At 41.1% G+C, this 12,067-nt stretch overlaps 1 protein-coding gene across 1 annotated transcript in view; it reads right to left on the bottom strand.

Annotated features, from left to right (window-relative positions):
- Positions 1–12,067, bottom strand: part of CTLA4 (cytotoxic T-lymphocyte associated protein 4) — a 63,987-nt gene that overhangs the window by 4,715 nt on the left and 47,205 nt on the right. The window contains exon 2 of the mRNA XM_005676404.3: positions 1,687–1,815. Coding sequence (XP_005676461.2) covers positions 1,687–1,815 — 129 coding nt within the window. The remainder of the gene's footprint in view (positions 1–1,686; positions 1,816–12,067) is intronic.

Raw genomic sequence — 12,067 nt, forward strand, 5'->3', positions numbered from 1 at the left:
AACCCCGTACACTGTAGTCCTTTGGGCTCCTCTAGCCATAGGATTTCCCAGGCAAGAATACTGGAGTAGGTTGCCAGTAGGTTTCCTCCTGGAGGAGGAAATGGCAAAAGACCCTCCTCCTCGGTCTTCCTGACCCAGGGACCAAAGCCATGTCTCCTGCATTGGCTGGCGGATTCTTTGACCTCTGAGCCGTCGACTGCAAAATCAAATAAAGTAAATAACACTCACTGTCTCTATAACCTGATCCTAATTTACTACTCCAGTCTGAGTTTCCAGGACACCTGTTCCTTTAAACTGAAAGCACTAGTCTTTCCCCCAGGCACCTGTATGGACACCCAGAAGAGAGAATAATATGGCAGCGCCATTGCCATGGGTAATGCAGCAACCCTGGTTGGCTAGACAACAGTTTTCTTCCTCAGCCCTCATTTCTGTCTACCAGAGATGCCCTCTGAGCATCCTCTGTACTATTACAACTCCACCGTAGTACTTAAATCCCACCCTGTATTAAAGGATGTTTTTGTGCATCATTGCATGCTTCCATTTGTTGTGTTGACTCTAAACCTAAAGGAGACCAAGTTTCCTGCCCTCCCCCAAAGCAAGCTTCCAATTATCGCCACCAAATCTGGTCACACTTCATTTTCCAACATCCACCAGGAGCGGATCCCAGAGACAGGTTGAGACAAATTTTCTTAAAAGTAAATGTGATTGTTTCTCTGGATATTTAACCTTTACATTATTTAAAACATGTAAACTAAGAAAATATGTGTGAATATTTCTTATACAGGAAAAATTGAATAAGCAAATATTTTTTGAGCCCCTACTTTGTACAAACCACATAGTTTTTCAACCGAGGTCTACAGGGATAGAAAGCAGAAATTTATTAGAAAAGATCACCACTGTAAACCATGTAACAAACCTAGTATCAGCCTTTAAAGGGCTTTATTTCATCTGAAAACTGGGGAACCTGCCCCTAAAGTTCAGAGATAAGTCAGGCAACAATTAAGTGTCTTATGCCAAACAGACCTATGGCCCTTTCTTTTGTTCATTCCTTTATTATTTCATTCTTTCTTCCCTTTTTTTTTGTTTTACTACTTCAAACTGCTTCATTTTAAAAATAATTACTAGCTAACTAGTTTATACAGTTGACTCAGTGGATCTTAAAACCTTGCATTGAGTAAAGAAGGCTGCAATGTTAAACAAGCAGGCTCATTTGTTTATAAAAATGAATCAGAAGACCTTAAAACCTTGAATTGATAGGAAAGAAACATCTCATAATCTGCTTCAATCAATGTGTTTTAAAAAGGAAACCTTGAGCTAACCCTTATTCCAAGCCCAAATGGATTTAGGATGGTCTCTCTTCTCTCTTACATCGCTTACCTTTACAGTATTTTCTTCCAGTCTTATGGAAGTGTCTGAAATTTCTCCTGTCTCCCAGACCAACTCACATATACTCATTAAGCTTCCACTCCATGCCCAGTAAGCTGTTGCTAGCTGTGTCTCTGCTGGTTTGCTCCTTCTAGCTGTCCCTTGCCTGCCTTGGAATACAAAGCTGCCCAAACCAGGAGACTGGAGTCTCACCTTTAGCTTCTGGCTTTGCTATAAATCTCTGCCCTTGACTGAGAAAAGAAATGAAACCCAGTGGGAGAAACACCTCCTCCACCTTCATGCTCCAAAAGTCTCACTCACCTTTAGAGAAAACAGGAATGAAGAGAAGGAAAAACAGGGCAGTCCAGGGCCAGGTCCGAGAAGTCCGCCAAGTCCCATGACTCTGGGATCCAGAGCAAGCCATGGCTTTATGGGAGCGCTTGTTCAGGTCTTCAGGAAGCAGAGCAAAAACTTTCAGGATCTTGAAGCTTTGAAATGTGTTTGAACCCACACAGAATCAAGGACTTTATATAGCTGGCTTTGATCCCAGGTATGTAACATGTGCACACACAGAAGGCACATGTATCTATCCTTTTTGTTTTGGTTTTACGAGAAAGGAAGACGTGGGTTTAGCTGCTACGTCGAAGAGATAACCTCAAACACTCAAAGTAAAACTGAGCAAAACAAGCCGATCCATGGATGGAAAATGCACTCAATTTGAAACTGAAGCTTCTTGTTCACTTTGAGGATAAGTGGAGACTTGGAGAATTTCCTGGAGCGCAGGAGCCCCCCTAAGTCCCAGTTTTATCTAATCGTCTAGGCATCTTTTGTCACCCAATTTATTTCACTGACACCCCCCAGAACTGCTTTAGCTGCTGGCCCTCTGAGCCCTTGTGTTAAAGACAGAATGAGTCTGTTGTGCTGTTCTTAGTTGCTCAGTTGTGTCCAGCTCTTTCCAACCCCATGGACTGTAGCCCACCAGGCTCCTCTGTCCATGGGAATTCTCCAGGCAAGAATATTGGAAGTTTTGCCATGCCCTCCTTCAGGGGATCTTCCCAACCCAGGAATCAAACCCAAGTCTTGTTTTGTTTTACAGGTGGATTACAGATGAAATCCATTACAGATGGATTCTTTACGGTCTGAGCCACCAGGGAAGCCCAAGAATACTGGAGTGGGTAGCCTATCCCTTCTCGAGGGAACCTTCCTGAGTCTTCCAGAGACTCAGGAATCTCCTGCACTGCAGGCAGATTCTTTACCAACTAAGCTACCAGGGAAGCCTCCCGAATGAGTCTGGGCACCATTCATAATAGCTTTCCACCTGTGAGACACCATCCTTGGCGTGCTTTGCAAAGCAGAGTTTATTTCTCCTAGCTCCATTTAGCATTCTGTTAAGAGAAAATATCCAAATCACAAGAAATAAATTGATCTGCCTCTAGTTTTGAAGATTAAGAAAAAATTCGTGCATTCTTAAGAGATCTAACTCCTCAAAGACAAAACAGAGTTGGATAAGGTCCAGAAAAAGTCAATGATCCAAGATATTCGAACCTTCCATCAGAGGATAGATTTTCTTTTTTTTTTTTCTCTAATGGGAGCTTTTCAAACAGAAAATCCAGGAACTGAGGTTAAATATGACTGAAGTGCTTAAATTTATGAAAGCTGTAAAGAGAACAAATGTTCATCCTCTAAGAAAATGCTAAGCATTGGGGACTATATCACTCTTAAAACTGAGGAGTTTTCATGTATTTCAGTGATGAAAGAAACACTTATTCAGAGGCTTTGAGATGCCAGAAACTGTGTGTGAATAGAATTGAATGATGACCAGACAAAAACATAGTGCCTTAAAGGACTTCTAGAAGACTGACCCACAAGCAGATGGTGTGATGCTGGCCTCCTGCAGTCCTTTGTGGTCTCACGTGCCCATGCTCCTCAGCACTGCAGAGGGCACTCTGGGGAATACAGGCCTGATGCGTCTCATCTTAGCCTGTCTTGCAGCATTCCCTCACGTGCCCCTTTCCTCTGAATGTCGTCTCTCCAGCACACTCTTTCAGGTTTCATCACCTTTGCCAAAACTGTTCCTCCTGGCTTCTTCTTCCCATTACTTTGTTTTATCCTCCTTCTCATCCTCCAGGAGGCAACATCACCTCCTCCTGGAAATCTCTCCTGACCTGGCTCTTTGCTATCCTCCACAAGCTCCTTACAGAAGCCCTCAAACCACAGCTAAAATGCCAGCAGGCGATACAAACCTAATGGTCACTTATTCAAGGGTCAGATCCCAGTCTGGGCATTGGAGATACAAAAGTGAAAAATGTATGATCCTAATCTTGGGAGGAAGCCAAGGCAGTCGCAAGGCAGATGATTAAACCCATGATTGGGAAATTGGGAATAAGTGCTGGAATTGAAGTATTGCCACAGAAGAGCAGAAGCCATTGGTTCAGCCTATGGAAGTCAGAAAGGACTTCTCAGAGGAAGTAAGCCCTGAACTTATTGTTAAAGACAAGGGGCAGAAGACAGATACTCAAACAGAAGGAACAGCCCATGCCAGGCTGGAAAGAGCACAAAGTATTAACATTCATTACAGCCAGAGAACAAGATGAGTATGGGAATCACTGGTAGGTAGAAGTCTAGGTTCTTAGTCTTCAATGCACCATAAGGAGCAAATAGGCATGATTAAGTTCACATTTTAGGGAAATTCCCCCAACACAGGAGGATGGATGGGTAAGATGAGCTCAAGGAGGAATAAGATATAACCAGGAAAACCCAGAAGGACACTATTGCAACACCCCAGGCAACCAGGTATTGGCAAGCTTTTTCTATAGAGGGTCGATCGGGCTCCACAGGCCACACAAAATGGTCTCTGTTGCCACTACTCAACTTTTCTGTTGTAAGGTTTAAGCAACCACAAAGAACTCATAAATGAATGGGTATGGCTGTGTTCCAATAAAACATTTTTTTAATGTCCATCATACCTCAATGAAAAACAAAATTTACAAAAATAGGAGGAAGTTGGATTTGACCCGCAAGACATTGTTTGCCATCTCCTGGTCTAAACTAAGGCAATGGCAAGGGATTACTGGTTTTCCCAATGTATAAAGGAGAAAACCAAAGCACTGAGAGTTAAGGAGTGTGAAGTAAAAGTCGCTTGGTCGTGTCTGGGCCTTTGTGACCCCATGGTCTGTCCATGAAATTCTCTAGGATTAAGGAGACTTATCCAATCCCCTGTCATTGGTAGGAGAGTCAGGATTTGAAGCCAAATGATGCTGTTAATCACTATACTAAAGCAAAGGATTTAAAGTCAAAGAGAACTGGGTTTGAATTCTAGTACAATGACTTGCTACCTGTCAATCTGGGGCTATGATTTTCAGAAAATAGCCTCAATGCTATGGCAAGGATTAAATGAGATAATGTACGTCAGGTATGTTAAAGACCTATTATGGTGGCTGGCTACTCAGCAAATGTGTGCTGTGCTTAGTCGCTCAGTCGTGTCTGACTCTTTGCCACCCCATGGGCTGTAGCCTGCCAGGCTCCTCTGTCCATGGGGATTCTCCAGGCAAGAATACTGGAGTGGGTTGCCATGCCCTCCTCCAGGGAATCTTCCCAACCCAGGGATCAAACCTGTGTCTCCTGCATTGCAGGCAGATTTTTTTTTACCATCTGAGTTGCAGAGTCACTGAGAAAACAGAAGCGTAATTTATTGGAATAGAAAATGTAAGAAAATCAGACCAGAAAGTGATGATGGTGAGTTTCATTCAGGTATGTTGAGTTTAAGGTATCCATAGATGGTAAGGTGAGGGCACTCAAAAGCACTTGCCATGTGGATCTAGAGCTCAGGAGAAGGAGCTGAGCTCAAGATGTTAACGTAGACAGCTATGAAGCCACAGGTGAAAATTTCACAGGCCCAAGACACATGATGAACACATTACGACTATTTTAATAGATAAATCAATGAAAACAGTTTAACATAAAAAGAGATGAGAATCACAGTAAAAACTTGTAAAGAACTCTTACCAAGTCCCCTAAATACACTTTTATGAAACTATTTCTGCAAAATAGCAGCTGTAAAAGCCACTGCGTGAAAGAGTATCGGTGAAAAAGATATATTCACATTTATTATCCAGTAGATGACTTGATATTTACAAAGAGAGAAAATAATCAACAAATCTAGCAGATACTGCTTTAACCAAGTGATCAGACTGAAGATCACCTATGATGGGCCTTTCTGACATCAGGTCCAGATGCAATATACTGAGAAGAACACACCTCTGTAGCATTACTGCCAAAATAGCTTAAACTGAATCACATTATGAAAAAACAACTAGAAAAATTCATAGTGGGAGCATCCTGCAAAGCAACTGGCCTTCAAAACTGGCCTTTGAGTCCTCAAATACGTTAATATTATGAAAGATTAAAAAATAAACAACCTGAAAAAACTGTTCTAGATTAAATGCAATTAAGGAGGCATGACAACAAAATCCAATGCGCAAGCCTCGATTGAAAAAATCAACTATAAAGTGCATTATTGAGATATTTGGGCAAATTTGAAATATAGACTATAGCTGATGATAGCGCGTTAATTTTAAGTTGGCCAAATATTGTCTTATTAGGGTTATATAGGGAAACATCTTTGTTTTGGAGTGATATTTGCTTAAATATTTAGGGATAAAGTTGGCAAATAACTCTCAAATGGTTCAGCAATGATATGTGTATATGTTTGTATTAGTAGACAGAATAATACTAATAAGACAGCAATGACAAAATGTTAACAGCTGGAGAATCTAAGGTAAAGACTACATCGGTGTGCTCATGGTACTACTCTTATAAATTCTTTTTTATTTTTAATTGGAGGATAATTGCTTTATAATATTTATTGGTTTCTGCTATACAACAATGCGAATCAGCCATAAGCATGCATGTATCCCCTCGCAAGCATCCCTTCAACCCCACCTCCATCCCACCCTTCTAGGTCATCACAGACTGCCAAGCTGGGCTCCCTGTGTTATACAGCAAAGTTTCAAAGTAAAATGTTGGAAGTAGAAATTATAAGACCACTATTAATATAGTAGATACACAGATAAGCAAACTGAAATTTAGAGAGAGGAATGGCTTGTTTAAGGTTATTCTCCATCCCCTTTCCTCACATCTGTTCTCTACCTAGGAGACAGACCCTGTAGAGGACTTGATTCTCAGGCAGGTTGGCCTCTGGGAGGAGTCAGCTAATTTAAGGCACTGGCATAAGGTCAGAGGGCATGAGGATGGAGGTCAGAATATTTCTTCCCTGCTTTCTCCCAGATTCAGGCCCTGCCTCTGGCAGAAACATTAGCTTTGCACAACTATAGCTCCTGCGGTATTCCCCGACACTTCTAGAATGCCAGTTCTGTTTCTTCCCCTGCTCCTTTCAGTCCTGGAAGTGGTATCAGCTTCTACTGTTGCTAGCATCTGAGTGCTTTAACATCTTCAGCCCCTTACCCTCTTTAATACCTCTAAAATACAGTTGACCCTTGAACAATACGAGTTTGAAGTGCAGGTGCATGTATATGTGTGTGTGTGTGTTTTCCAGTGGTACTACAGTACCACACCACGCTTGGCTGGTTCAATCAACAGAAGCAAGAGTTATGGAGGAATCACGGATACCAAATGTCGACTCTCAATTATGTGCAGATTTTCCTTAACTCCCACATTGTTCAAGGGTCAATTGTAGTACTTTCAGTGAGTCTCTTATTTGAATCACCTGTTTCCTGTAGAGTCTCTCATTGACCCAGTCCTAAAGCTAGTATGTGGTGAAAACTGGCTTTAAATCCTGGCCTCATCCTACCCAGTACTTCTTTTCCCCTATTATCTCATTAGCAATAATAATAAGTCCTATCATGTAAGTTTGCATTCACTACAGTTGTGTGCAATTCTGTCTCCCCTATTTCAAATTCTATCTTGCACCCTCATCCCTGGGAAAGATTGAGGGCAGGAGAAGGGGGCTACAGAGGATGACTTGGTTGGGTGGCATCACTGACTCAGTGGACATGAGTTTGAGCAAATTCTGGGAGATAGTAAAGGACAGAGAAGCCTGGCATGCTGCAGTCCATGGGGTCACAAAGAATCAGACATGACTTGGTGACTAAACAACAGCAACATCCTCACTCCACACCTAGCATCTGACTAAGAACTCCTTTGTATAAAACAGGCAATGGAGAATTCTGCATTTTGATTTCATTCTCAACACTTTCATTGCTCTTGCACCTCATTTCCAGCTCTAGGGAAGGTACTAATAAGTAAGGATTCCATCAGAGGACTGATAAGCACCAGTGAGCCCAGCACAGTGGTTAAGAAAGAGTATGGCTGGAGTCAGACAGACATGAGTTCAAACCCTGCCTCCGCTGCTTACTAGATGTATCCTGGGTGAGGTTTTCGAACTTCTCTGATCCTCAGCTTCATCATCTATAAAATATGGCTAGTTATGGTAGCCAATAATCTTGTAGGGTTATTGTAATGATTCAATGGTTATTGACATTCAACTATGCCAATAAAATGTTGAAAGCTGTGCTTAGCATATAGTAGTCCATGCCCGGTAAATGTTAACTCATCAATTAAATACAGAGAAAAGCATGGATTTCAAACTTCAGTTGTTTCATATATAAACCCTTTTTTTATTATCACCACTCTGAAGGGCATGGCAACTACTGCAGTATTCTTGCCTGAAAATTCCCATGGACAAGAGCAGCTTTGTAGCCTAGGCAGGCTACAGGTCCTAGGGTCACCAAGAGTCAGACATGACTGAAGCAAAATAACTGAGCACACACATTATCATTACTAGTGACTGGATGGTGCATTAGACTAATATCGGGTTCTTTCTTTTCTAACACTCACACATTTATTCAATTTTTGCTGTTTTCAATGTCATCAGTATCTGGAATCAAATGATTGAGTCTGAAAAGCATCTCCCTTGTGGTTCAGACAGTGAAGAGTCTGCCTGCAATGCAGGAGATCCGGGTTTGATCCCTGGGTCGGGAAGATCCCCTGGAGAAGGAAATGGCAACCCACTTCAGTACTCTTGCCTGGAAAACCCCAATGACAGAGGAGCCTGGCAGGCTATAGTCCACGGGGTCGCAAACAGTTGGACACGACTGAACGACTTCACTTTCTTTTTCCGAGTCTGAAAACTCACAACTCTAGACATAATCAAAGATTTCTGTATTGTGAGCTCTCAAATATTCAGTGGTTGAATATTCAAATGTCTGAGGGTATCATATCCTTGGATGTTGTCATTTCAGGGTAGGAAGGGGAAAATCAATTTTGTTATTTACTTTTATCACTCTAATTTTTTTTTTAAAAAAGGTTGGTGGTAAAGGAAATGAAAATAATTGGCTAAAATTAGGGTTCGGGGATTCACTGTGATTTCATTTCCTCACCATCTTCCTATATCCTACTAGTCTGAGTAAACCCCAGACTGGTTTTGTAGTACTCTTAGTGGTTACTGGATTTGAAAGATCTGTCCATTTGCATAACTCACAGTGATGCCTACAGTGAAGTGCCTTCAGAATTCCAGATGAGATATGGGTTGGGTAGGGTAACTGGGTTGTTATTACTTAATTGTAAAACTCCTCTGAATTTGTAAAGCTCATCCTGAGCTTAGCTGAACTTGTAAAGGTTTTTTTTCTTTTTTCTAAACCTGCTATAATCCTTTCCCCAACTAGTACACCACCCCTCAAAAAAAGTCTTTTGTTGAAAAATTTGCACCTGGCATTGAGTGTGGTACATACTGCAAAACATCCTTTACTTGATGGTTTCAGATGTAACGGGAAGAATGAAGAGTCTAATATTTGCATAGCGTGCAGTTTCAGGACATCCCATTACGTTGAGCCTATAATCATGCCTAATTAAGGTTATATACTGTGTTTTTATGCTAATTAGCTCATCACAGTGTAACTCCTTTCAAAATCGACTTCAAAGGAAAAAGAAAATCATCTACCAAAGTGATTGCTAAAGAAGGATCTATCAATCATCTCACTGAGAAAGAGAGCTAAAGAGAAAGGAAATGACATGCAAAGTGACTGGAAAGAAATTTTAGCTTTATTACCATTAAAGGGTGAAAATATGGGCTGGCCAAGAACTTACTTAAATAAACGTGGTAGGTGAATTTTCAGTCCCTAGGAAATTAATCTACATCATAAAGTCAGGTAAAAATGGACGGCTCTGGGCTGTGGACTTCCTGCGCATCCCTTAGTAGGGAAATAGAGTAGTTCCTGCTGACTTTTTATTCTACAGGGTCCCCTCGCTGGGGGAGCGAAGAATAGGGTGGGGAGATGTGGAAATTGTTGCCAGGGAAGCAAAGTTTTATCTACTAGTCTTAGTGACAAAATGAAATGCAGAGGCTGCTTCAGCTGAAGGTTAATTCTCACCTATCAGAGCTTTATTTGTGCAGAGACAAAGACAGATACTTTTGAATGAATAAATGATAAAGTCAACTGGACTACAATTGTCACAAAGTAATTTGAAGGGGGGAATCTATGTTCTAATTACCCAAGCTGCTTACTATATATGATTGAGCGCTTTTGAATGTGTTATCTCCATTTATGGATATCGGTCTCATATTTCCGGTTTTAGCCATTATCATCTCTGGTTATCTCTGTCTTCTTAGCGTTTCACACCTAAAAGTACAATTAAGTTAGATTGTGTTTTATTCTTAATCCTTCACCCTTGTTGCCACATTGCCAGCCATGAATAGTTTAAGTCAGTGACTTCAACCAAAACCAAGAATAGATATTTTCAAAATAGACGACCCTTTTATTTTATACATTGGATAAGTGATTTGCTGAGAAGAAAAGTGGCTTGCCTAGGATCACACATCTAGATCTTATTCCTTAATCATCAAGCAGAAATAGAAAGAGAAGAGTAAATAATCAATACTTAATCTATCATGCACCCCAGCTCTCTCCACCTGAAAGGTACTCACAGCCTGCCTGATTGCCATTTAGGACAAGTTGAGATTGGCCTAGTATCATTTTCATTTTACTAAAGAGGAAAGTGTACCAGGCACTGTTTGCCTACCTTAGTGAAAGGAGTAAGAAACCTTGGAGTGCAAGTCAAAATTGCCTTTGATACTGAATAACCCACCCCACCCTAAAAAGTTGCTAGCTAGCCATCTATGAGGTCGCACAGAACCGGACAGAGTCGGAGCAGCAGCTATAAATAGTGGGCATTGGAAGTGTCAAAGATTTAATGGAACCCATTTCTCCCATGTTATTTGTGGCTAGGTCATCTCAGCCTGAAGCATTTATTTCAGATTCTTGGTGGCAGAGACAATCAGTGTTTTCATATTTTGAGCTATGTTATTTCAAGCCCTGCTGCTATTGCAACATTTGAATGATTTCAGGCCTTGATCTTCTCCACACCTTATGGTCACACCTTGCACATAGAAAAGGAGCATCTTTACTCCTTTGTAGTTTACATGATAGCAGCTGTGATGGTGCAGAAAGTTGTGTTAGATGATGAGGAACACAGGGCGATTGCACAGCCTGTTGTGGGCACTGAATCCTAAAAGAAATGTGAGTTCTACCCTCCCATTTTACAGAAAGTAAACAAAGCCCCTGCAAGGTGAACTGATCTACCCCAAATTATATGCATAACCTGTTAGTGGCAGAACTAAGATGAGAGCTCAAAAGTCCATAAAAAGTGAAAGAAAAAAAAAAAAGTGAAGTCGCTCAGTCATGTCTGACTCTTTGCGATCCCATGGACACCAGGCTCCTCCGTCCATGGGATTTTCTAGGCAAAAGTACTGGAGTGGGTTGCCTTTAACATCATTCACCGTCTTCCCAAGGGCTTCTAACTCTAATTTCCAGCTAGAGTAATTTGCAACTTGAAATTCAGCCCCACCAAACTTCCTGGTGGGTCTTGGGTCCCCTAGAAGACAAATCAGCAAATCAAATTTTAAGTAAAAAAACAAAAGAAAACTTGGTCTTATAGCAGCACTAATCACAATAGTCAAAAGATGGAAACAACCCAAGTGTTCATCAAGTGATGAATGGATAAAGAAAAAGTGGTATATGCATGTGTATGTGTGTGTGCTCAGCTGCACAATCGAGTCTCTCTACAACCCCATGTACTGTAACCCACCAGGCTCCTCTGTCCATGGGATTTTTCCAGCAAGAATACTGGAGTGGATTACCATTTCCTCCTCCAGGAGATCTTCCCATCCCAGGGATCAAACCTATGTCTGCTGTGTCTCCTGCATTGGCAGGCAGATTCTTTACCACTGAGCCACCTGGGAAACCTTCCATATTCAGCCATAAAGAGGAATAAGGTACTGATGCATGCTACAACATAGAGGAACCTTGAAAATAGTACCCTGAAAGAAATAATGCACAAAAGGTTACATATTATATAACTCCATTTGTATGAAATATCCAGAACAGACAAATCCATAAAGATAGAAAGCAATCTGTGGATGACCAGAGACTGGGGGAAAAATCAGGAAATGGAGAATGGCTGCCTGATGCACATGGGATTTATTTTGGATAATGAAAATGTTCTTGAACTAGATATTAGTGATGGTTATGCAACATAGTGAATGTGAAAATATCCTGAATCATACACTTTTATATGTTTAGTAAATTTCATGTTATGTTTAGGTTTACTCTACACACACACAAATATATGGTCATGCCAATGCATTCGGTTGGCATTCACCATCTTAAAAAGCATATCACTGATCTTA

This window comes from Capra hircus, chromosome 2 (genome assembly GCF_001704415.2).
Source record: "Capra hircus breed San Clemente chromosome 2, ASM170441v1, whole genome shotgun sequence".
Classification (NCBI taxonomy): domain Eukaryota; kingdom Metazoa; phylum Chordata; class Mammalia; order Artiodactyla; family Bovidae; genus Capra; species Capra hircus.